The following is a 26,840-nucleotide window of genomic DNA, read 5'->3' as shown; positions in this document are numbered from 1 at the left end:
GCCTCCTGAGTCTGTTTCTTTGACATCCAAAGGGGTTTGTCCGATGGCAAATTCTCCTCCTGTTGAGAACTTTGGGTTTGGTGTCAATTGCTTTTGATGGGAGAAAGCCTTCTACCAAGTTTTTGCCAAGTTTTTCATATTTTCATGCATTCTATGTCCATTCTCGTAACAATTCCAAGAGCAGGGTAAAAAAGGTCTTTCACAGTTGATTAAATTGAGATTCAACAAAATTAAATTACCTGCCCAACATCGTACAGCTCTTTGCCCAGGAATCCTGAGCTGCCAATGAATTAAAGGAGGAACTCAGATATTGATAGAAATCACAGACCTAAAATGTGCTGATGGGGAATGAAGTCTAGGTGTCATAGTCACGTAGAAATATCTAAAACTGTTTGGTAGTGTCAATACTCATACCATGCTCCCCCTCCCTATCCCACTATGAGTCAGCCTCCTTATATCAGAGAAAACATTCTGCATTTGTTTTTTGGGGATTGGCTAACTTCTAAAAAAAAAAAAAAAAGATACTCATACCAACCACATTTATGCACCTTATCCAAGTAAATTGACCAAGCTCTGGAAGCATTTGAAAAAGGGGAAATGTTTTACCCCTGAATAATCCTTTCTGTGATCTTAATAGTGCGTTGAACACATTACAGGCTGACTGTTCACAATTACAAATTGTCCATGTTAATCTAAAATGTCCTGCATTGAATCCTGGTCAGCTCAAGACAATGTCAAAGGAGAACAACATCAACCATTCACCAAAGCTCATCTCTACAGTTACACATTGTGCAACAGTGTCCTTCGATGCCCTATAGACTGCTCTGTTTATTAAATGTCTACTGGCTTCTGTTTTGCATTTTTATTTTCTGCCTCACAAAGAATATATTGTCCTTGCTAGGATCCCTTGATTAAAAATCCAAGCATTGAGTAATCTTGCTGCTCCTACAGATGCTAAACCTTCCCCTTGTTCCTGGATCCTCCCCTACTCAGCTTCCCTTTCCATCCCGCTTTCGGAGAGTGGATGTAACACCCAGGCCTGTTTGACGCGGCTGCCATTGCCATACACGCACACACAGGCACCAATGTCCCCCAGACGGCCTCAGGCTAGGGAGGGGAGAGGGGAGTGCTGGGTTACTGGGAATTGTCATTCTCCTGATATTACTTGGTTCCACAAAAATTAGCTTCAGGCATTAACCACTAACCACACTCTGAGTTTTAGAATCAAACTTCCAGTACTAGCTGTCGACAGTGTGGGAGAGTGCCAAGACTGGCCAGTCTCCACCAAGCAGACTGGGAAGGTTTCTTGGGATCCCAGAGGGTAAGGACCAAATTTCCTACGAGGGGGGAAAATCGCTACTGCATTAGCCAGCCCAGACCACCAGGGCTTCACCATAATAGGAAACCCACGTTTTCAGGTTCTGAGGGTCTCTGCATCAGTGATAAGGTGGTGACCCCTGGAAGGTAACATTTCAAACACCACATGTGTTACTACAATTCCAAAATTTCTCCTCTTTAGAAATGGAAATGGATCTTCTTCGGACTTCTTCAAAATAACAAGCAGAACCTCTTTCACAGAAAAGTGATCACTGACCTCACTTTTATGGGTGATCTAATGGGTTCCCTGGCTGTCAGACCAGGGCCACCCTGAGATGTGGCTGAGAAATAAGATGCATCCTTTATCAAGATCTCCTCACTTGGGTCATTTCAGAGTCACCTGAATGTTACTCTCCAGAAAGATCTTCTAAAGCCCAGTCAAATCCCTCCTCTATACACGGATGGCTTGTCTCAGCTCTGACACCCAGGGCAAGACGGGAACGTGTGCTCTCTGAAGCTCACATTGACGGGCATCGCAGAGCCCACAGAAAATGTTCTTATTGGTAAAGACAGAAACCATTTCATCTGTGAAGACACATTATGGCTGAAACTCTATGTTCATTTCTCACCGAGGAAACCGCCATCTTATTCAATGTCACTAAGTGAAATAGCTCCTGAGAACAAAAGCAGCATGCTCCTGCCTCCAGACAAAACACAAAGGCCATTTTGTTCCCGGGACATCAAAACCCGACAATCAGAATACTAAATAATATATTTAAATTTCTAATTGAAGTTTGTTTCTTCAGTTCCAGGGGTGGAACCCAGGGCACTTACCCACTGACCCACATCCTCGGCCCTTTTTATTTTTTTTATTTAGACACAGGGTCTTGCTCAGTTGCTCAGGCCCTCACTAAGTTGCTGAAGCTGGCTTTGAACTTGCGATCCTCCTGCCTCAGCTTCCGGAGGTACTGGGATTACCGGCCTGCACCACCGCACCTGGCTATTTTAAGTTTTGGGGTTTTCTGGTTTTTTTAATAATATTATGTGATCAGCCATGTCTCACAAGAACACGATTTCCTGGGGAAACCTAACAGAACAACCCAAACTTGAAAGCTGGTCGCCTTCCAGCATGATTTACTAGGAAGTGGCGTCTTGACGGTTGGGCAGCCATGACACAGCTACCCAGGCCCTACGGAGAAGCAGGGCAGTTGACCCCGTGACAGAATCCTGAGATGACATAAGCTGAGTTCCTCGGCTGGCACCCAAAAGCCTGTGGCCTGAGGTCTAGGATTCTGGCCGGGTGACATCTGCCTGGTGACCTTACGTGGACAGGGAGGCCTCAGCTGGTTCTCGAATCCACACAAGCTCACAGCCTTTGCCCCCACCCTCCCACTCAGCCTTCCATCCACACGGAGGTCTCCCTTTCCTGCGGTCTAAAATTCGCAGGCCTCTGAGTCCTCGGGTCCTCCAATACAAGTGAGAGAAATCAAATCCATTACCCTGGCACCACTTGTCACTTTGAAAGACCATGCATGGCTCGTGGATAATCCAGAAGTATTTCTAGCCAAAAGATAGACAGCAAAAGCCACATCAAGATGCAGGACTGTCAGACGGGCTGATGCATACCGAGGACTGAAACTCAGGACAGGGAAGAATTGGTGGTTTCTGCTTTGCTTTTTTAAACTCCGTCTAACTTCTCTCCATCTATTTATTTACTTCTGAAGATAACCTTTTCTACCACAAGAGAAACCTTAGCCTTGATTGTTATTATTGTGAATCTGTGTAAGTAGCTTTTGGGCTGACAGCCGGGAAGGCCAGGAGGAGAGAAATCCGCCTGTCTTGTACCCGAGACACTCGGCCACCTGTTCAACGTGGGGCAAAATCATAACAAAGCACTTCATTGACCAAGCAAAAGAACCCTTCCTTCTGCTCCACCCTCTCTCCCCACCCTTTGGCAAAAGCCTGGGTAAATAGGTACATTCGGTGCCAGGACTTGAAGGTCAACAAACTCCTGCTTTGTCAGAGCAACCTGGGAATCAAGTCAACTGGACTTCACGGAAATGCCCTACCTTCCCGCTCCAGGGGTGTCTGAGCCCAGGGATTAGGAGTAAAAGTGTTTTAGGGAAGTTTGCCAAGAAGATACACAGCAGATGGCTTGGGGCCACCTGAAGGTTTGGCAATACCATCTCAGCTGACCTCCACCCATGGGCTGTGTATGGATGAGGACTGCTTCCTTCAGAGTGACCATCACAGTGCTCCAGCTCTTCTATGACAGGAGAATGCTAAGTTGACCCTAGACTTCCCAGGCCCTGGTGTACACACTATATAATTTCCTCTCTTGGAAGGGTGAGCAGGACCCGGGAATAGGTAAAATATCACTCTGTGATTACATTACTTTATATAATGAAGGTGAAGGAGGGTTAATATATGATTAAAGTCCTTGCTCAGTTAACTTTACTTTAGGGATTTTATCTCATTTGGGCCCAACTTCACCAGCTGATTTTCAGTTGCTCATACAGGAGAGTACCTGGGCGGGCCTGGCCTAATCAGATGAGCCCTTTAAAAGGGATCTACAAGTCACAGATGGCAGAAAGCAGAGAGATTTGAAGCAGTACAGACATTCTTTTGGCCTTGAAAAAGAAAAATCGTCATGTATGAAGAGAGCCACATGGCTGGGAATGGAGGCTGAGGGCCTTTCTTAGTCCTACAGTCGCAAGGGAATGAATTCTGCCAATAACCAGTGAACTTGGAGGCTGACCTCGAACCTTACATGGGAATCACAGCCCCAGCCAACACCTTCATTTTGGCCTGTCAGACTCTGCACAAAGAACCCAGCTATGGAAAGTCTAGACTCCTGATACTGGGAACCCCCGGGATGATAAAGGGGTATTGTGTTCAGCCACTGAGGTTGTTTACTGCGTGTGTAGAAAACAAATATGTCATCCTAGGAGCTACAGAAATAAAATGAATCTGCATCTTCTGGACACATTGTCTGTCTCCAGGTGGACTCCTGAAGTCGGGTTTCTTCACCCAGAGGTGAAGCAGACTGGTGAGTGGATGAAGGAAAGTTGGTGGGGACACTGACGAACACACTCCCCAAATCCCCAATCCTGGCTGTTTGGGTCATTAAAAGACTGGTTGATCTTAAGAATGTGCTCTGCAAGAAGGAAACCCACCCAAACCATTTTGCTTCATATTAGATGGTCACATGATCAGATGCACATTTACTCACAGACTACGTAGATATCTGAAATTTGGGGAGTGGCTCCACCTGAAGATAAAATGTCCACCAGAGTTCCCTAAAGCAGGTGACATAAGACATCTGAACTCAAAATCCAACCTGGCACAAGAGCCACAAGGGGCACGGTGCCTTTCTGTGCTTGGAGGACTATTCCCAAAGATTATTCTTGATCCAGAACTGTCTCTCTGGCTCAGGGTTGATAACTAACCTGCTGGAAACTTCTTACCAAATTATATCAGGACACACCTGCATTTGACAGATGAGGAAACTGAGGTCTGGGGAGCATAGCTACCTTTCCCAAAGCCACCCAGCCAGGTGCGACAGAAGAAAGACCCAAACAAGTCTTTCAACTGTTTCCCATCTGGCCGGCTTCAGTACAAAATGAGCCAAATGCCTACTGGTCAAACTGCCAATTCTAGTAAGTAGGACATTAGGTTCAGATCTTGCCTCAGCCTGAAACTAGCTGTCCTGCTCTGCCCAGAAGCATGACACGGACTCTCCTGACAGCCGCACTCTCCTCTCCTCTGCTGCGCTATCAGCACTCCCATCTCTTAAGGGTGAGCAACCATGAAATGACTCAGTGATCCAGGTCCAAACCTCCCTGGGTGTCTCAGTTTCCTGCAGCTGGGGTAACAAAATACCACAAACTGGGTGGCTTCAAACAACAGAAATCTATTGTTTCTCACTGTTCTGGAGGCCAGAAATCTCAAATCAGGGTGTCACCAGGGTCATGCTTCCTCTGACGCTCTGAGGAGAACCCCTTCCTCCAGCAGTTCACAGCCTCCCATGGCCTTCTTCCCTGTGTGTGTGTCTGTGGCCTCTGTGTCTCTTCTGGAGATAACACCCGTCACATTGGGCTCAGGGCCTGCCTTCGTCCAGGACAACTGCATCTGAATTTAACTGATTACATCTACAAAGACCCTGTTTTCAAATCAGGTCATATTCTGAGATTCAGAGAAGTCATGAATTTTGAGGGGACACTGTACAGCCCACTACATTGGGTTTTAACTGTACAGTCGACCCAAAGCCCAACCAACTTCCCCAAGAGTAGAGACACTGTGTGCAGCATTGCCCTTCCCCCACCACGCCCCACACTGCCAAGTGCTATAATAAACCAGGACCCAGAAATTAGAGAGTTGAGCTAGAGATAACTTTAGAAAGCGCCCAGCCAATGGCTGTTAATAATCCTGGATACATATGAAAAGAACCAGGGTCAGTTGGAAAATACCAGTGTCCAAGCCCACCCAATACCAGAGATTGGGACGAAGTGGGTCCAACGGGTGACCTGGACATTGGTAGTTTTTAAAGCTGCCAGATGATTCTAATAAGCAACCAGTATTGAAAAGCCACCAATTTAGCCCTACCCACAGTTTTCAGATGAAAGACGTGAGGCAGACAAGGCTTCAGCCAACACCCTCCCCGCCATATACTATCACTCCAAGCCTTTAAGTGTTAATTCTCTGCCCAAGTGGAAAGCTCTGTTCACCTGTTATGATTCAATATTAGTTGTCCCCCCAAATCTCATTGTGAGACAATGCAAGAAGACTTACAGGTGAAATGATGGCGCTATGAGAGATTTAACCCAGTGAGTGAATTGACCAAGTAGTAACTGAAGATGGGTGGAATGTGGCTGGAGGAGGAGGGTCCCTGGCAGGGTGTGCCTTTGTCTTTGTTGAGCAGAGCTCTCTGATTCCTGGTGTGATCCTTGAGCCACTTCTCTCTGCCATACTCTTCCACTGTGACCTTCAGCCTTGCTTCAGGCCCAGAGGAATGGCGCTGAGCTTCTAGCACCAGGACCTCTGAAACTGTGAGCTTCCAGGTAACCTTTTCCTCCGACTGTACAGTTAAAACCCAATGTAGGTCTTTTGATCACAGCAGTAAAATATCTGACTAAAATGCCTGGGTGGGACAAGGCCCCTGAAGTTGTCAGAACAAAATCCCTGTGATGTCCACACCATCGCCTCGTAAGAGAGAAGCAAGGAAGACCTCAGCAACCACAGGCAAGATGGCGGCCATCTAGTGGTTGTCACTATGCCCTCATCAATCTGTGATGCCTACCCATGACCTTTGGAATGACATTGCACTTGTGAAGGCTTCGTAAACTGTGAAGTGCTATGAAAATGTGCTTTTATTCCTTCTTTTGTGATCCTCCGGAAGACTTTGTAAAGCTCCATATGTGTACACCTTGCCTACTCGCCCATTTGGTTTCCATTATAATGTGTTCTTCTGTGTCTCTCTGGCTGCTGTCTTATTTCCTTATATTTTAAAAGTAAGAATAATTTTGTTACTTCTTTTTAATTTTGATGCATTTCAGTGACATACTCAATATAGCCAATTCTACTTTCCCTTGCCTGAACTAAGAAAAAAAAAAAAGTCCAAGTATGCACTGACCTAAAATTTTCTTTCAAACAATACTCACTTTGGGGACCATTAAGTTACTTATGAGCTGCAAAAATAATAATAATAATAATAATAATAATAATAATAATAATAAAAAGAAAACAAACCATGGGAATATTCTAATGGAGACATGGCAAGGCGCACTGCTCGGCATCCCCTTAGGCATGTCCCCAGTCCATCTTCTTATTACTCCAAATCTGCTCCAAATGTGGGAGAACCCAAGACCATGGGGCATGTTCAAGTGACCTATGCAGACTTCTCTATCCCTCAGGCTATGACAGTTAAAAATCAAGAGCCAAGGAACCTTGTTAAAATTACTCGTTTATCTTTTAGTCCAGACACACCTTTGGGAAAACATGTTCAAATCATAAGAGAACCACCACATGCATCTTAAATATTTGGGCACATGGAATGACAAGAGCGAGCCAGGTTGGGTGGTCCTTCCTAGAGTGCCCATTAGGCCTCTGACCTCCCTGTTCACAACTCAGCACAAGGCAAGCTGGAGTTTCCCAAAAGCTCTGAGCCATTAGTGCATTTGGCTCTGAGGTGGGGGGGGGGTCAGTGGGCTCATTGGGCTTGGAGAGGAGAAAGGGGGAGGAGGGGCCCAAGAGCTCTTTTCAGTTCCTGAAGGAACTGTCCACCAACCCCACCCCAGTCTGTTTTCACAAATGTCACAACCCCTTTCATTCTTACCATGGAGTCTCTCGCTCTCCCTCACCGCACGCGCGCGCACACACACACACACACACACACACACGCACGCATGCATTTCAAGCCTTATTCCTGGAATCCCCAAGGCCAGAGTCTTTTCAGTTAGTTTGTTTTCTGAGCAGGGAAACCTGGACAAAGGCTTCCCGGTGCACCTTTTTGTGGGTTTCTGCTGAAGCTGCCTTTTGGTTTGTGGAGAGGCGGTCAAGAGTCCCTTGCTAAGGAACACATTCAATTCCAGAATCCAGAAAAGGAACCCCAAAAGAGGTGGGGTTTGGTGACAGGCAAAGCTGAGCCTGGAGTCATAGTGACACAGGCCCAGCCCCGTCACTGCCTTTGTCTCCTGCGCAGCTGGCAAACATGGCTGAGCCCTGGACTGCAGCAATCCAGGGTCTGTGGCCCGGCTTCCCAGAAGGACCCAGTGTCCAGTCTGCCTGACTGCTTTTGACACTGTTAAAAGATGAAACCAAGTGGATGGATTTACTGGTTGCTTGGCAATAGACTCAGGAAGGATTCAGTAATGGGGACTGGGCTCCGACCTACAGGCATCTGTCCGAGGTCCCAGGGTTCCCCAGCAGCAGGAACCTCATCCCCTGCCACTCTCTGCCCTCTGGCTCCACAACATGCAGCCCTGCTACCTCTCAGGGACAGGCCAAGGGCCCCAGAGGAAGTTTTGGGGTGCAGCCATGGGGTGCCTCCTCCCACCTGTCAGTGCCACTGGATGCCCTCAGGCCTATTCCAGAGGAGGAGCAGAGATTGGGCTCGGGATCTCTAGAGCAAGTTGTCAGCCTTAGGTGTGACAAGAAGCTCCCTGTCCTGGACAGGGCTTCCAAGGCAGGCCTGGAAGTCACAGGACAGAGCAAAACCCCCTTCTAGAGACACTCCACAACACATCAGAAAAACACAACCTGACCCTCAGGAGCCAGGGCTGAGACCAGAGTGGTCATTTCACACCTCACTTCTCTCCCCCTGAAAGGTCACCTTTCGTCACATAGGCCACCCTGGGCCAACACCCAGAGGGCCGAGTTGGGTTTGGATGAAGTCCAAAGACTGTGTCTGTATCAGACCAGAGGGGTCAACCCAACTCGTACTTCAAGTTCTCTTGTCTCCAGGCCAGTTCATGAGAGGGTGAAATGAGGTGCCTGGCTTCAGGGGACGGGAGCAAGCGCCACCTAGTGGTGGAAGGAGGGACTGACTTGGGTGGGCATAGGGCTCTGGCCTTAGACCAACAGACCACCCACTTTGATTTACCGGTTTCTTAGGACTGTGAGTAAATATTATGCACTGAAAACAGTGTCTTCAGTGAGCAGGCTCCATGATACAGCTACCCTCCATTGTTAAGCCTGACAGAAATCCAGACCAGCTCTACACACCTAGGTAGTCAGCAGAGACTGACCAAAGGGGACAGCTAGTGACCATTGTCCCTCAGGGGTGCTTTGTAGGGAGCCAGGAACCCAGAATTCACCTGTGTTCCATCTCTGTGGAAAGGTTGAGTCCATATATGCTTGTGAACTCACATCTTGTGCATTTTGACAACTTGTTTTCAGGACTGTCACTGAATGAGAAAAACAAGTAAGAGAAAAGGTAATTGGTATGCAGCCAGCTACATTGCAGAGTTTACAGAGAACTTCTAAATAGATCACCTCCTACACACCCGTGAGACATTGTTCCAGGTTCACAGATGAGAAGAGTGAGGCTAAGAGATTAAATGATCATTCAGATATATCAGAGACATCTGGGGCCAGATGGAGGACCCGATGTCTGCTGGGGAACTTCATTGTTTTGTTTCTTTTCTTAAGCACTAGTTCTGCCTCAAAAATCATTCTAAGGAAGGCCAGTAATATGTTTAATTTGTTAGTCCTTAATCCAGAAAATGAAAAGCAAATAAGTAAACACAAACTGTAGTGCTATTTGAATTACACCCCTTTTTATAAAACCAAGGAGCATTCTCAGAAAAAGCTGTTCTTCTCCTTCTGGAACCTGGACTTATTCTGGATTATTCTGGACCCTAAAGAGGATCCAAAATATTGGAAGAGCTCTGGCAGGTGTTAGTTGTGAACACAGAAGGTAAGAGTTTAAGAATTGATCTAACTCAATTCATGAGTGTCAGCCACGTAGAGAGATGGCCTCACAGGGAGACAGAGCTCAGCAGACCAGCTAGACTAGGAACAATCCTAGGCTAGCCACTGGGGGCCATTGTTCTTCTTGCCAAGAGTACATTGCAGAGCATAGCAGAAGAGATCACAGAAGAGATGGGAGTTAGTGGTGGTGCCATCGAGAAAAATGACTTCTCTTCTAAAGAGCTGCTAGGTCAGGCAGCAATGGCCAAGGATCCCAGAAGCAGGATGCATAGTGGATGGTAATCCCCCCAAAGGGTGAAATGAATAGCACATGGGATAAGATCCCATTGGTGGCCCAGCTCCAGCCCTTACTCCTCAAATGATGGCTTCCTCCTCCTCCATGCAGTTCCATGCTTCTGAACAGAATTTCCCATGGACCTTGACTTAACCCACCTATCTCCATCATTTAGGGGCAAAAAAATGGTCACATGGGTTCTCTGTGAGTAAATGGTCTTCTATGAGGCAAGGGTTGTCAGAGACTCAGATGGAACCCTCTGCAAAGGGAACAAGTGACCTTGTCAAGCCAGGACCACAATAGAAGGTGCTACCCCTGCTGGGTCCCTGAGCACACAGACAACAGAAGGAGGCTCTCTCATAACCTGAACCCACATGTCCCTGTGAATAGTGTAGCCAGTTCCTTTGTGACGGGGGCCACAGGTATCCACCTGGTCTTTAAGTGGCTGTACCTCGCAATGAAATAACACACTAAACCAAGACCCGAAGGTCCAAAGAGAAATTGGTGAATGGAAGAGTTCAAACCTAATGCACGGTGTGGAAAGAGAAGTCACGCTGTAACTTTCATGTTCTTCCAATGATACGACAGTTTGGTTCTTGCTATAGCCTGGATCTGGAATGTCCCCCCAAAACTCTTTTGTTGAAGACTCCACTGCAGTAGAGTTCAGGGGTGGGGCTTTGGGGAAGTGACTGGATCGTAAGTGTGAGGTGGTGAGATCTAGGTACATTAGGGCATGGTTGGGGGAAGTAGTCAATGGGGGTGTGTCCTTAGGACTATATCTTGTCCCTGGTCCCTTCCTCATTCCCTCTCTGCTTGCTAGTTACTATGAGCTGAGCAGATTGCTCCCACCACACCCTTCTTCCATGATGTTCTGCCTCTGATCAGGCCCAAAGCAATGGAACCAGCCAACCATGGACCGAATCCCCTAAAATCATGAACCCAAATAAATCTTTCCTCCTTTAATTTGTTTCATAAATTTTGGTCACAGCAATGAAAAGCTGATCAACACAGTTCTCTTAACCATGGAACAGAAGATGGGTTTGGGGTCTTAAAAAAAGACACTCTCCTAAAATTTTTCCAAAATGTAATTATGAAACAGTGAAAGTGAAGACTGAGGCGCAGGTGTAAACTTGCTAAGACTGCTGGGAGATCATACAAGGGATCCCTGAGCTCAGTCTGCAGCAGGGGGTGAGGTGGGGTGGGCATGTGCCAGCACACACGTGTCCATGACATGTGCGAATATACCTTTGTAAACATGCTTGTGTGTGAGAAAGAGCAGGTATTGTGACAGTGTTGTGAGCATGAGTATGCATGTCTGTGTAAACACATGTGTGCGTGATTATGTGTGTTTCAGGGCAGTCTGTCCGAGGAGTGAAGGCTTTCAATTCCCAGATAAAGAGATACAGACTGAAAATTATCTATGAAGACCTCATTCTCTCAAAACTCCTTTTCCAGCTTACCTCCTATCACTCATCACCATTTTCTGAGGAAGAGATATCCAGAAATCATAACCTTGTGATGCTCTTGTGTACCTTCTCAGCCTCTGCCGGAGGGTCTGTGATGAGAGGGGGTTGTCGTTGTAACTCCTGTTCTAACTTTGACTAAAAGGTAGAATGGAATCCTCTCTGGCCTGAGAACTTTTCACACAATTGGTCCAAAGAAGTATTCAGCATCTGTCCATATTTGCATTCTGTATGCTTTGAAGAACACACATTTTGTTTTAAAAACCAGTGTAGTAAAGATTTTAAACCAGAAGATTCACTTCAGAACACTTCTCACCTCTGCACATGAACACACCCTTCTGGAGAACAGAAAGGGAACTTACGGGAGGAGCTGCTGATGGGACGGGGCTTGGGCCAGGGGCGGGGCTTGGAGGGGATGGGAAAAAAACCCCGGATCCTTCACTCCTAGCTGCTCTAGGAGTGAAGCAGCCTGCAGGACCTCTATTTCAGTCATCTGGACAAAGACTGGTCGCTTAACATTGTCTGAGGCCTCCTTAAGTTTCCGTTCAATGTCTTTGTGTTTCCTAGTTCCAATATGGATTATCTCCAAATACTGATCATCTCTGGTTCAAATGTCATAATTTTAAAAGAAGCTCATAATATTCATTTTACTTCTTTATACCTAAATGGAGAATTCAAACTACAAAAATAAATAAATACGAAGAGATTGGCTCCATTTAAACGTTTTTATAATCTGTTTAATTTTTAAGGCACACGGAGTTTATGATCACTTTAACATCTAGAAGTATTAAAAGGCACTAGTAACACTGGTAGTCTACTCATTTGCCAAGTTGGCATGTCACATTACAAAACTAGATTTAAAAATCTGATTTCTAACAGCTGTGGGACAACATGGACAAAGGTGATACATCTAGACACAACCGCCATAAACTCAAGGTTGACAAAGAAAGCCGACTTCTGGGATGAGATCCCAGCATCCCGTAAGTGGGGAAAGGGTGGCCACCATATTGAAGGCTTTGTTTTTTTAATGAGACATTTTCCACCAAATTCTAAAGTTGTGACCCTCAGTGCATTTTATTCTGTTTCAAACAAATCACCCACAGAGCAGGTGCATGCATGAAAGATGAGCATTTTAGCATCCACCACACACAACCAGCCGTACCAGAAGGGTTTTTGTAAGATGCATGTGAATGTCCAGCGACAGACCTGAAAGGACTGTGAGTATGTAAGCGGCCCTCCATTCTGTCCTCTGTGCCTGAGGCTGGGGCGCAGCAGCCCCCCCCCACACCCACAGCTGTGATGCGTGTTGGTTACAGGGTGGTGGAAAGAAAGCCACAGACCGCCCAGGAACTCTCTGAGTCAATCATTTCCACTTCCTCCCTGACTGGACTATTTACCAGAACTGCCCAAGAGTAGTTACCATGAATTTAATCTCCTGGGTTTCCCCTGCCTGACCTCTAAATGAAATTTAAAAAGCAGAGAAAGGACAGTGACCGGGCTAGCCCCCACCACAGCATCATCACCAAAGAAGGGCCGTGTTGGAGCTTAGAGAGCACAGTCATGAGAAAGAATCAAGGTGTGCAGCACAGGGCAGGGAGTCTCCAAGTTGCAGCTGGAATAAAGAGTCCCCATGAAGGCACAGTCTCTGCAAGAGGGGCCGAGCAGAAGGAGGTACTGGAAGGGAATCAAGGGCTCAGATGAACATTCTCCTACTATGGCCCTACTAGAATCAGAGGCAGCAGCACCCGGAGGTCAAGACAGTGAGGTTCATTCTTGGTAGCTGGTGACTCCACAGCCTCTATGGGTCCCCATCTCTTTAAAATCTGACCAAAAGTGTCCTCTCTAGCCCTGCAGTGTTGAATCTTTTTGTGTGTCTTAAGTCCTCTATGACTGACCATCAAGGAAAGACTTTAAAATGAACACAATACCATATAAAATGAATGAAAGTGTGTGTAATGCACATGTCTACATGCACAGAAGACAAAATTTGAAAGATGTTCACCAATAATTTATCAGTAATGAAGTGGAGTAAAATTATAGGAGATCGTTTTTACTTCCTTCCTTATATTCTCTGATATTATCTTGAAGTATTAAAATGAGAGGGTATCATTTTTGCATTATAAAAACAGTATCTTCATCTTGAAAATACTTAATTATTAAATTAATAGTTAAGAAAAACCGACTACATATGATTATGAAAAGTATCAAAGACAAACCAAGTCTTTAAAATTTGAAAGAACTGAATCCAAATCTAATTTGCTTTGAAACTTTCAACTGCAAAGTGCAATCCCTAAATGTCACAGATTATGAGGTCAGTGAATGCCAAAGATATAAATTAATATAGACTAGGCAACTGGTGTGTTTAACAAAAGGTACTGGCATATTAAAGTTTGCCAATGAGTTGACAAATCATGAGGCCACGTATCATTTGCCATTTAGCGGGTCTGGCTCTAGACGTTACTTTGCAAAAGATGGTTATTGAGGGAAATGCATGAAAACACGCTCTTTTGGAAACCTAGCTCATTCCTCTGAGAAACAAGACAGGAAGCACCCCCGTTTCACTTCATTCTTTTTGCAACATCTGAATACGCATGTTCGATCTCCTGGTCGGCGGGACACGTATTGGTGAACTCATCCCTAGCGTAAGCATTGTCCAAGTATCTCCAGATGCCGGTCATTTCAGAAGGAAATTCAAAATCTCTGTATTTCTTGGCCACAATCTGAAAACAAAGAAGGAAATGATCAGTAAGGGGAAATCCACTAACGTAGGCCATCCATTCTCTGGACGCATGTTAACTCAATTCCTGATGTCATCCCACAGTCATTGGGGCTACCCACAGCGGCACTGTGACTTTGAATAGGGGACATCTTGAGTACAGGAAAGGCAGTGGAAGTACTGAATACCAAATGGTAGCTCCTGCAGTCCTGCCCATCAAACTGCCCTGCACTCCGTTGGCCAGTTGGTTTGTCCCTGTGTATGTGACTGTGTTCTTTTCACGCATTCTGCTACTGTGTCTTTTGGTACATAAAGATTCATGGTGAACCCTCAGTGATAGATGGCGCCAGGAGCGCTGTAAAGTGCTCTCTTTTTCCTACTTACTAAGCCTTGCTACTGCAATCCTGAATACCTGTGTGTGAATCCCACAGGTCTCCATCATTCTGCCACTGAGCAGATCATTTGTGGACCCACCAGACAGATGGGATAGATTCATGAGCAAAACAAGACACGAATCCCTCCCGATGGAGTTAATGGGTGTAAGAAAGGGCAAATGAGTGTGACCAACAGAGGAAGGGCGTGTCACACTGAGGACCGTATCAGTTTGCTCAAGCTGCCATAACAAGTACTACAAACTCGGTAGCTAAGAACAACAGAAACGTATTCTCTCACAGCCCTGGAAATCAAAACCAAGACATCAGAGGGCCCTACTCCTCTGCAGGCTCAGGGAAGGGTCTGTGCGGTTGCTCTCTTAGCTCCTGCAGTTCCGGTGGCAGCGTGACTCGGGTCTCACACAGCGTTCTCCCTGCATGCAAGTCTGTCTCAAATCCCCCCCACCTTTTAGCAAGGACATCAGTCAGATGGGAGTAGACTCCACCCACTTCACTACGACTTCATCTTAACTTATTTCTTCTGCAAAGACCCAACTGCCAAATGAGGTCAGATCCTGAGATACAGGGGCTTAGAACCCCAACATAGGAATTTGGGGAGGGGGTAGAAACAATTCAACTTGTGGCAGGGAACCAGACCTACAAAAAGCCAGTTCTGCTTTGTCATCTCTCATCCCTGGGATGTCTGAATGAGGCAAGCAAGGGATCAACCACCAATCAGATCTTCAGGACTTACTTCTGAGCCTCTGGAGACCAGCAGCCTTGGGTGCAGTGTAGCAGCAAATCAGGACCAGACAACGTCAGAAGGCCTGATGTTGATGGTAAGCAATCTGTTTTCCTTTGTCCACATTTGCTTGGTTTGCTTTTCTCTACCTTTTTATTTTAACATTTCTAAGTTTGCCGAGTAGTGTTCCTCTCAGTGATGGAATCTTGTTTTCTATTTTCTGAATGTGATTCTTTGTCTTCTTTCTGTTCTGTGTGATTCATGTGTGTTTCTCCCTTTCTGGTAACTCAGAAGGTCTGCAGTTCATGTTAACCCTGTCAACTTTACACGCTGTCTGTTGCCTCCTGTCAAGGACAAATGCGGGGATTCGTGTGTCTACACTTCTTTCCACTTCTACTCCCTTATCCTCCTTCCAATGACTATAACATCCAGGTTTGCTACCTTCTGACCATTCTGTTGCTATAATTGCTGTTTGGTCTTAATACAGTTTTAGAATTAAATAGGTTCTTCATTATCTGTCCTTCTATATCACACAGCTTCTCTGTTCCTAGATTCTTATTTTGATAATCATTTTATTTCACCATATAGCTATTTTATTTTATTTTTGTTTTTATTTTAGCAAGGAACTTCAGGGATCTATTCTACAATATGGAGAAAACATACCTTTGCCCACTGCCCCAGACACAACTGTAATGAGCCAGGAGCTGGACAGCAATGCCCCTTAAGGCCCATGTGGGGTTCTAAAGACAAATCAGAGCATGAAAATGCTAAGCTTTCTTCCCCATGCCATTATTTACGGAATTCACTTTTTCACTAGTAGCAGAAATTTTACTAAAAATTGGTCACTAAACTGACTTTTTGATATTTTTCCCTCTTAAATTTCTTTGCTAAATATCTTCACTGCCCAACGACTTCTGCTTCTTATTTTCTTGTGAACACTGTTAAATGGCTTAAGATGGCTTATGTTACTGAAACTAGAAGTCTAGGTAGGAATTGCAATTTGCCCAGATGTAAAATTCTTATATCATACATCCCAGTCTGACCCTTAATTCTTTACAGATGCTAACCTCTGTTTTATGATCTTTCTTATTTTTAATGTCATCAAGATATTTGAGGTCAATCTGGATTTCACCCCTCTGCAGGTCCTTGCTTTACTATTATTATGATTATGGTGATTATGACTCTGATTATCATTACTGTCTGCTACGGTTTGAATATGGTTCAGGTGTGTCATCCAAAGGTTCCTGTGTGGGAAGCGTGGGCCCCGGTGGGGAAGGATTGAGGGACCTTTAAGAGGAGGGGCCTGGTAGAAGACCATTGGGGGAACTGCCCCCAGAATAGATCAGGCAATTCTCCTGTGACTCATTGGTTTTCTCAAGAAGGTTATTATAAAAGAACAAGGCTGGCCCCTCCTTGCTCTCTGGCTTCCTGTCCCACCCTGTGACCTCTTCTCCTCACACATTCTCACCAGTGCTGCCTGGGGGCCTCACCAGAGCCAAGCCAAGGCCCACACCAGGCCCTAGAATCTCCAAAACCGGGAACTAAATAAACTTCTTTGCTTCCTTCATGGCCCAGCTTCAGGTATTTCCTTATAACAATGGAAAATGGGAAAAATTCAGTGCCCAGAAGGTTCTTTTGACTTCTCATAGCTCAATAGAGCCTCATATGTGTCTTACTGTGCTGACGTTCTGGGCTGTATTTCCCTAGACAAGGCACATAGTTTAAAGCAGAGGCGCTGGTTGTTCTTTATTAAACTAATTATCTCCTTGAAACTGCACCCCCCCCCTTTAAATTTTTCTTTTTCCATTTTCGTTCTCTGTTCTCCTGTTTCCTCTATGTGCACCGGGGAACCCTCGAACCCCCTTGGTCCCTTTTGTTCTTCTCCACTTGGTTTTGGATGACCTTCCGGACCCAGCCTCCGAATCCCTGGCCGCCTTCTGCTGCTCCCAACACGACCTTCTTCTCTGCGTTGACTCTATCTGTCTTCGCGTTTTGCCGTAAGTCCTGCCAGCCTGATTTCCACCCTGCTGTGGTATAGTCTCCAACATCTTGGGTCTTGTCTTTGAGCTTTCTCTGGAAAGGCCCCCACTCTCTTTCATGTCTTTTTTTTTTTTTTAATTTTTTATTGTGGGTTGTTCAAAACATTACAAATTTCTTGACATATCATATTCCACACTTTGATTCAAGTGGGTTATGAACTCCCACCTTCACCCCATACACAGATTGCAGAATCACATCAGTTACACATCCATTGATTTACATATTGCCATCCTAGTATCTGTTGTGCTCCGCTGCCTTTCCCATCCTCCACCCTCCCCCCTCCCCACCTCTCCCCTCCCCTCCCCTCCTCTCTCTCTACCCCCTCCACTGTATAACCCTGAGGGTCTCCTTCCATTACCATGCAATTTCCCTTCTCTCTCCCTTTCCCTCCCACCTCTCATCCCTGTTAAATGTTAATCTTCTTCTCCTGCTCTTCGTCCCTACTCTGTTCTTAGTTACTCTCCTTATATCAAAGAAGACATTTGGCATTTGTTTTTTAGGGATTGGCTAGCTTCACTTAGCATAATCTGCTCTAATGCCATCCATTTCCCTGTAAATTCTATGATTTTGTCATTTTTTAATGCAGAGTAATACTCCATTGTGTATAAATGCCACATTTTTTTTATCCATTCGTCTATTGAAGGGCATCTAGGTTGGTTCCACAGTCTTGCTATTGTGAATTGTGCTGCTATGAACATCGATGTAGCAGTGTCCCTGTAGCATGCTCTTTTTAGGTCTTTAGGGAATAGACCAAGAAGGGGAATAGCTGGGTCAAATGGTGGCTCCATTCCCAGCTTTCCAAGAAATCTCCATACTGCTTTCCAAATTGGCTGCACCAATCTGCAGTCCCACCAGCAATGTACAAGTGTACCCTTTTCCCCACATCCTCGCCAGCACTTGTTGTTGTTTGACTTCATAATGGCTGCCAATCTTACTGGAGTGAGATGGTATCTTAGGGTGGTTTTGATTTGCATTTCTCTGACAGCTAGAGATGGTGAGCATTTTTTCATGTACTTGTTGATTGACTGTATGTCCTCCTCTGAGAAGTGTCTGTTCAGGTCCTTGGCCCATTTGTTGATTGGGTTGTTTGTTCTCTTATTGTCTAATTTTTTGAGTTCTTTGTATACTCTGGATATTAGGGGGTCACAGGCTGGAAAGATGGCCCCTCCATCCGTCCTTCCACTCCTTCTCCCAGAGAGCACGGTTCCAAAGGCTCCAGATGCCTGTCCCCTCTTCCCTGACCCTGAGGCAGCTCACCCTGGATGAGGTTTCTTAGTCTTCAGTGGGCGATCTGTCTTCGCTGGTCCTTTTATAAAAGATGAAGCTAATATTCTATTTTTTTTATATTGTTTTTTCTGGGTTTCAGGAAGGGGAATAAATTATAAATCCCTTCGCTCTCATCTTTTACCGTAATTCCCCTAGATTGATTCTCATTTCCTTTCAGAAGTACTCCATCCTGGAAGATCATTAAGCCGTTTGGGATCTTGAGTGCTAAATGGCTTTAAAGATTTTGCAGCTAGGTCTTATCCTGAGCCATGGCTGCTTTCTCTCACTCCAAAGCTCACCTCTTCTATGGAAACGTAAAGCAGTGTTTTCCACAGGCGCTCGCCAAGTGGCAGCTGACGCGGGTTGGGATATTCTCCTTGCCCAGGCTCCGTGTCCCTCTGCGAGCACTCCTTACACAGCAAACGCCAAAACAAAACGCATTCGCTGAAAGGGACTAAGTTGAAACACAGTGACATAAATAGCTGTTGGAAAGCTGTTCCCAAATTCAGCAGCTTTTAGGGGACTCAGTGGCTTCAGTTAGAGGTCAGAGACCAGGGCAGTGGCAAAGCTATCGAAAGGACCCTCCCTTGAGGGATCCGCGTCATCTCCAGACCTGCATTTGGATGGCTATCCCTCAAGCATGACGGGTGCAAGAGAAGAGGGAAGGTAAACAGGGCAAGATAAAGAGGGCAAAGAGGCGGAAAGAAGAGATGCCGTTAGAGAGAGAGTGGCAAGGCTAGGGAGTGGAGCAGCCAGGAAGGACGCTGGTGGCCCCCGGGAACAGCGCCTCAGATCAGGCGAACCTGAAGAGTCATTCCAGGCGTCAATTAAACGCGCTGTTAGAACACAGTCTTGACTTGCGCTTCCTGTGTCTCGCCCATCTCCCCAAGGTGATGGGGTGATGCCAAGGACCTTGCTCTGCACCTGGTGGGATTGTAACCACCAAGATGCCCCAGAACAAAGCATCAGCTTCTCCCTGAGGTATCAGAGGCTACCAAGAACCCAGCAATAGAAACAATGACAAGATCAACCTCCCTAAGTGCTCGAGAGGCTGAGAGCACGGCTGAGAGACAGCAGCCACCCAGGAGTCCAAGCCGGGGGCTCTCTGCCCAGAAACCCCGGGGGCTGCCCCTGGAAGTTCTGGTTTAGTGGGTCAGATTGGAGGACGTAAATGTCTAAAAGGCCCTGAATTTAATTCTCGTTTCTTCTAACACCGGAGAACTTAGAAGTCTTCAGATCCCAGTAACTTAGGACCCATAACCCTCCCATCGTGGGAAGGCAGCACCAACCATGGCGGGGGCCAAGTCAGGGAGCTGTCTCACATCATCCACAGTGGACTGAGGTCACAGTTAAACAGCCCCAGCTTCCAGGCATCACCTCCAGGCCGCAAGCCAAGGAGACCCCCTGTTCCTCCCCAGATTCCTTCAGTGTAACTTTTCCTCAGGCCGCAAAGGTCAGGCCGTCAAGAGCAGTGAGGACAGAGGGACAGGGGCCAAGTTCACAGGTACCTCCTGGGAACATTTGGGACCTCTGTTCCTGTATCTGAAACTTGTGGCGCGGCCACCTTGAAGAGAAACGAGCTCGTTTTCAATTCGAGAGTCCACATTTCAGAAGGTCGTAACTCTGGCCCAAACACAAGTCGAAACAACACACAGCAAAGCCTCCTTCAGGCATGGAGCACAGGTTTAGGGAGGAAAGCAAACCTTTATGATATGGAGCTTGGGTAAGAGGTTGCAGTCGGCCAGCGTGAGCTCATCCCCGTCCAGGAACTTCCTCCCAGAAACAGCCACCTCCTCCGTGCTGTAGGCATTGATTTCATCCGGCAGGGGACTAGTCAAGTAATTGTCCAGCTTCTTCAGGGCCCGCAACAGGTTCTTCTCATACACTGAAACAGAAAGGCAAGAAATCACTAAGACAGGCCGTGCCACGTGGTGCCACTTTTCACTAGCAATGAAGGAAGGTGGCCGTCGCCGCTCCTTCCTGACAGGGACAGCCAGGGATGGGCATGGGGATGGAGGGCCATAGAGGAGGAGGCAGTATCTGAATGACAACTCACTCCCCCTGAAGAATTACCCTGCTGCCTCCACAACTTGCAACTTCTGGAATGCATCCATTTATCAAAAAATAAAATAAAATAAGATACTCACGGAAACCCTATGTGGAGTAGGCCCCATTTAAAACCACTTCCGTGGTGCACCAGGAAACACCGGGAAGGTGTATTTTTCCCCTAATGATATCATCTCCCGGTTCCCAGCCCCTAGAAGAAGCCATCAGTGTCTTGAAACCCAGGTGCGGAGCTGAGGGTGGAGTGTGGCGTCCTCATTTCCAGACTCCCATCTCTACCCTCAGTGCCCAGGTCTGACTTGGCTGCACGGGAAGCCGCGTGGAGGTCCACGCGGAAACAGGACGCCCGGGAAGATGGGAGGTACTCACTCTCGTTGGCATCCTTCTTGGTATTTTTAATAAATGCTGAGAATTTGGCAAACACGTCATTTCCTGCTGAGTTGGATTCAGGGTGTTGGGGCCCCAGCTTAGGGTACCTTGAAAAGTTCAAAATTGGAGGAGCACAGGTAAGCAGTGTTTGAGTGAGGCCGACACACTAAGGGGAAATGGATCTAAAAATGGAAACCCCTCCTTGGCTGTTTTCCTGATTTTTTTTCATTTTCAAGATTGAGAAGAAACATAAGTTGGAGGAATCACACTGGACTGAGAGTTTTGGCCCTGACAATGACCAGTCCTGGGACCAAGGGCATGGGGAGGCCTTGCTGGCCTTAACTTCCCACCTAGTCCAGTGGAGGAGATAGACTAGAAGGTTCCTTCCCTGTCCACTGCTCCGTGGTGCTTCATCCTAACTCACCCCTTGCCTGCCAGCAGCGAATCTGAGGGATGGCTAACTGCTTATTTTGGATCTAAATTCCTCCAAAGGCCCATGTTAAAGACTTGGTCTGTGGCCTGTGACACTACTGGGAGGTGGTGGAACCTTTAGGACATGGGGCTTAGTGGGGGGAGCTGGGTCACTGGGGACTTGCCCTTGAAGGGGATATTGGGACCCTGGCCCCTCCTCTTCCTCGCACTTTGGCTCCTGGCCACCATGATGCACTGTGCTGACCACAATCCAAAGCAGCAGGGCTCAGCAACCATGGCTCTGAAACCATGAGCCAAAATAAACCTTTTCCCATGTGACGTTGATCATCTCAAGCGTCTTGTCATAGTGATGGAAAGCTGACGAACTTCACACCATGGACTCCTCCCCCCACCTCCTGCCATCCCACGTGAAGGGACAAGCTGTGTGCACAGAGCAGTGACGTCCAAGCTACCTTAACTCAAGGTTCCTGATCTGGCCCTGTGCCTCCTGTGGCCCCTCATGACAAAAGAAGGAAGTGCCGAGGCCACAGAGAACCAAGCCCGTCAATCGGGGTCAAGTGCCTGCAGGTTGTGAAGAGTGGTTTTAGGAGGCCTACCTCGGGGGAGCCAGCTTCTCCTCCAAGAACTCCTCGATCTTATTCACATCCGTCTTGACTTCACCATCAAAAGTCATAAAAGGTGGGTTCGTTCCGGGAGCCAGGTTCTGCAGGTCCGCGGGTTTCCTAGGGAGAGGGAGCATCAGACCGTGCGCGTAGCCTTGAGTCACTCCCTGGGCTTAGCAGTGTCCTCCCCAACTTAACAGACACATCCTTCAGAATTTTCATAAGACTGTGGGTTTGCAAAGGGGCTTCCTGGTGACGAACGCGAAGACACGCGTTAATAAATGACAGGCTGGATTTGCCCCTTCGTGGCCCCTTTCTGGATACAGAGGTGGAAGGGTTAACTTTGCCAGTGCCCTTAGCTGGGAGCAGTGCTCAGCCAGGCATCTAGAGGTACACGGCTGACCCCTATGTGGGACAGCAGGTGCCTTAGGGTCACCAACTCCCACTCCTTCCTGACGACAGCCCAGCTGCTCTGAGAGATACGCTGCTTGGCCCATATCCAGGCTCCACTTCCGGCTCCTGCCGAGGATGGACACACCTGTGATCAAGCCCCCGGGTCCTAGGGACGTGAATACCTGTGGGGTGGCCGTGGGGGGGGTCAGGTTCCATTATGTCAGCAACGCAGAGGCTCATCTTACCTTTTCAGGTCCACCGTCGTCACATTGAATATAACGCCCTTTAGCCAGAGAATCATAAAGAGACGCTGAGAAAATGGGCAATTTCCAATGCTCTCACCATCGTACCCGGCCTGCACATGGAAAGAGGTCTGGATCTGAGCCAGTCTCACCGTGATAAGTGTGGACACACGGTCATCGTGAATGTTGTCAATGCTCATGACACTCTAAGCAGCCTTCTGAGGCCATTTTAACTTGGGATCTAGGGCACAGTAGAGGTGGGTGCGGGGGCGAGGGAAGGACAGACTTTCCCTCCATCCCGCCCCCTCACCACTTCCTGCCTCCCTGGGCCTCAGAACAGCAGTTCACAGAGGGAAGAGCAGCGAGAGCGGGATCTCCGTCCATTAGCAAAGGCAAAAAAGAAGGACACCCTCTTTCCCTCCGTGACGTGATCCTCTCCAAGGGAGGCACGAGCTCCTCCTTCCCGATGAGCTTGCTTTAAAGGCGAGCCTGCACCATGCCGCCAGCTCTGCCAGTCTCCACGGAGCTCGCCCCTGGGACCAGCTTGGGATTGTGGGAGCTGGAACATCCGTGCACACGACAAAACTGGCCTCTCCCCTCTTCTGACTCATGGGGGTGGGAGACAGAGGAGGCAGGAAGCACTTGGACCAAGGAGACAGAGCATCACCTGGTTGGTCCTGAGGCAGAGGGATGTAAAACCACCCCTTCCCAGTGACCCAGGGCAGGTGACCTCCACCCACACCCCAACACAGACTCTGAAACCCGCTGAACCCCTGGGGCTCCTGCAGAAGACAAAGGCAGGTGTTGGGGAAGATGGTTGTAGGGCTTTGCAATTCCTAGTGAAAGAAGTGAGAGAACAAAAGATAACAAGGGACGTTCTGGACTCTTCTTCCCTTTCCATCTCTTCTACTTCGCAAACCTCTGGCCTGGTCAGGGCACTAATAACACAACACGCTGCTAAAAAAGACAAGGGGCGGTGGGGGGTGGCTTGAACACACCCTTGTTTCTGCTGTGGCTTGGACATGTTTGTGCTACAGACGTTCACGTGCTGGGAGCCTGGTCCCCAGTGTGGCAGTGTTGGGAGATGGTGTGGAACCTTTGAGAAGTGGGGCCTCGTGGAAAGTGAGGAAGTCACTGGGACACAGGCTCAGAAGGTACTAACTATCAAAATGAGTTCTCATGACAGCAAGTCAGTATGAAGACAGCAAGACCAGGCCCTCCCTGCTTCCTGGACTCTTGTCTCACCAGGTGACCTGCATGTGATGCCATCTGTCAAAGGCCCTCATCAGAGCCAAGCAGATGCCAGTGCCATGCTCATGGGACTACAGAACTGTGAGCTAAATAAGCCTCTTTTCTTTATACAGTCCCCAGCCTCAGGCATTTTGTTATTGCAACAGAAAACAGACTAATACTTCATGCCCACACCCAGCCAGCCTTTAATTACAAAAGCCTAGCCACATTCAATACTCGAAGCCCATTTCTGCCATATACAATCAAAAGAAAGTTAAGAACACCACACCCTTACAGGTAGACAACAACAGGAAGACAGGAGGCAGCACATGAACTGCTTGTTTGTAAAGTGAAGGAAAGAAAAAAGATGGCTCAGGAGAATTAGACAACTTCAAGAGTACCCCAGAGCTGATTCCCTGACTTTGGCATTCCTAAGAAACCTGGAGAGGTTATTAATGACTGATCAATGGACAAAAGACCATTCATGAATGTCCCTGCAGATAAAGAGGATAAGCAGTAGACAACCCAATTTTTAAGAAATTTGATCAGCCTTCACAAGACAGGGAACCCAAGGGGCTAACGAGTACATGAAAGATTCTGAACATCATTAGGCACTGGGGCAATGCCAGCAGGAGGTGCCACCGTGCACCTGCCGGGTGGCTAGAATCTAAAGGCCTGACAACACCTACAAAAATGCAGAGTGACTGTCATTCCCATGAATGACACCACCTGGTGTCAGGTAGCACCAACTGGTGTCAGGAGTGCTACTGGGGTGAACTGTAGCTCTTACCAGAGTTAAGCGCACATTAACCCTGTGACACAGTAATTCCATTCCAGAAAGAAACGAGTGCTTATGGGCACCCAAAGACACTTACACCAATGTTCTTTGCAGCTTTAGTAGAACAGCCAAAACCTGGACACGACCCATATTCCATCACAGGAAAATGAGCAGGCCAGCTGTGGCCCAGTCAGACGAGAGGATACCACGGCACAACACAAAACAACGAGCTGTCACAGCACACAGCAGTGTGTGTGGCCACCTCGCACCAGCACAACGTGGACAGGCAGAAGCAGACGCAAGAGTCCCATGTAGCTCAGGCTTGAATTGCAAGCTCAGGGAAAGTCTTGTGAGGATGACCTCAGAACCACAGGTGCCCTAGGAAGATGGCACCCTAGGATGGTGCCCTGGAGGGAGCCCTCAGGGTGGTGGAAACACTCTCCACCTGGTCCAGGTGATGGCTACCAGGTGTAAGGTTGGAGTCCTTACTGAATGTTAATTTTAAAAAATATATATTATTTTTTAAAAAAACAAGGGAGTGGGATTCAGGGGGCTCTTGTACGGGGCCCAGTAATCTCAATTTTTAAGAAGCCAAGGTGATGTAATGCTGGTGGGGCCAGCATTACCAAGAGTGTGGCTGTCACCCAGGGTCGTGCCAATGACGCCCAAGAGGAAGACTCCCAAAGCTTTCTCATTAGCGAAGACGGCTGCACACACACAGAGATGACAGCCAGACTTAATCCACCTGACCGGGCGCCAACAGCCCTGGACGGCGGAATTCGGAGTCCCCCGGCTCCGAGTCTGGGCTCCGCACGTCTCCACCCCTCCCACTCTCACTTTCTGGAGACGGCATTTATTTGCCTGTTGGCCTGTTACAAGGGAGGGTCTGAGAACGCGCCAGTCTGTGGAGTGGTAGGAGCCGGACGGATGTGGATCTATCCAAGTTCTCATGAGCACTCCCTAGGGACCTGAACCTCCGCCCTGTATTGGCCACCTGAGGCCACTCCTGCCTCAGGGCCCTGCATCCTGTGGCCCTCTTGAAAGTTTCCCCCGTGTCTCCTGCTGCAGAGCGAGCCAGGGGGAGAAGGAGCCAGCAAGACTCCCAGGGGCTTGCTGCTTGGGGACCCTCTCCAGCTGCAGCCTCCCCTGGCTCAGCAGCCTGCTCAGCTCCCCCCCGGGGTGGAGGCCATCAAGCCAAGCAGAAGGGGAGGGGGGAGGAAAGCACAGGGACACAGAGCCACATAGTTTGGCCAGTCCTGACTTGCTCTGCAGCTTTTGAAACCTCTTCTATCTGTAATAGTTGCACTAAAGCCCAGGAAAGTCTAAAATCAGTGCTGCAGAGTGGGGCGGTTGTTTCCCTCCCAAGATAACCTGTCTCCCCAGCCTTGGGAATCCTGGTAGATGTCATCCTCAGTGCAGCGAAGTCCCTGCTGAGCTCCGTGCCATCCTGCCCCGTGGTGGAGCGTCCTCCCTAAGCTCACCTTGACAAAGAGCTCTTGTCTACAAAGGGCCTCCCCTGCCCGGCCGACAAGCAGCAGCATCTGGAGAATAAGCAGATGCACCGTTCTCTGCCTTGCTCTGTCTCAGTTCTCTCCAACTCAAGTCAGGGTTTCCTTGCAACTGTCCTCACCATTTCCTGAAGTCTGGCTGCTGCTTCTTTAGAAGGACTAGTGGGGCTGGGAGCAATCGATTCCTTAAAAAAAAATAAAATAAAATAAAAGCTGCCTCTGCCATCCAACTGGAAAAACTTAGCAGGCGTTTCTGTGCTCTGTGACTGGGACAACACACCTGGCCAGAGGGCGGGACCGTGCTCTGCGGGGATGCAGACCCCCAGCTTAGAAGTGTGATGGAAGCTTCGCCTGTTCATTTTGTCCCATGTGGCCTCGGCCCTGAATTGTTCCAGCCCAGCCTGGCTAGCAAACTAAAGGCCGTCAGGCATTTTAGAAAAATTAGCTAGCTGCTGCGACTGCCAATAAAACAGGATTTACATATCCAGAGTTGCCTCATCTTAAATTGCTCTAAAATTTTTTTTCCCCCCTGTCTCCGTCTGTTGTAAATGAGGGGGTTACGGGAACATGGTGGGAGTGACGAGGACGCCTTGCTGCCTAATT

General features: G+C 47.7%; 1 protein-coding gene across 1 annotated transcript; it reads right to left on the bottom strand.

Annotated features, from left to right (window-relative positions):
* Positions 1 to 12,199: 12,199 nt before the first annotated feature.
* Clic6 (chloride intracellular channel 6) lies at positions 12,200 to 26,219 on the bottom strand. Its single transcript, XM_015478732.2, has 6 exons — positions 26,211 to 26,219; positions 22,725 to 22,834; positions 22,081 to 22,206; positions 21,053 to 21,159; positions 20,323 to 20,504; positions 12,200 to 14,204 (listed from the first exon to the last, which is right to left on the bottom strand). Exons 2-6 carry the CDS (start codon positions 22,778 to 22,780, stop codon positions 14,043 to 14,045), a joined length of 633 nt encoding a protein of 210 aa, XP_015334218.2. The 5' UTR covers positions 22,781 to 22,834; positions 26,211 to 26,219; the 3' UTR covers positions 12,200 to 14,042.
* Positions 26,220 to 26,840: the final 621 nt, after the last annotated feature.

This window comes from Marmota marmota, unplaced genomic scaffold, assembly GCF_001458135.2.
Source record: "Marmota marmota marmota unplaced genomic scaffold, marMar, whole genome shotgun sequence".
In the NCBI taxonomy this organism is placed as follows: Eukaryota; Metazoa; Chordata; class Mammalia; order Rodentia; family Sciuridae; genus Marmota; species Marmota marmota.
Note: the sequence above shows the minus strand (reverse complement) of the source record. Positions and strands in the feature narration are given on the sequence as shown.

Bases quoted from the DNA above. Each gene is read 5' to 3' on its own strand.
- Clic6 (XM_015478732.2), bottom strand. From the start codon at position 22,780: ATGATTCTCTGGCTAAAGGGCGTTATATTCAATGTGACGACGGTGGAC. The intron at 22,207-22,724 runs GTAAGATGAGCC...CCCTCTCCCTAG, and splicing joins ACGACGGTGGACCTGAAAAG to GAAACCCGCGGACCTGCAGA. The intron at 14,205-20,322 runs GTTTGCTTTCCT...CTTTGTTTTCAG, and splicing joins CCAAGCTCCATATCATAAAG to ATTGTGGCCAAGAAATACAG.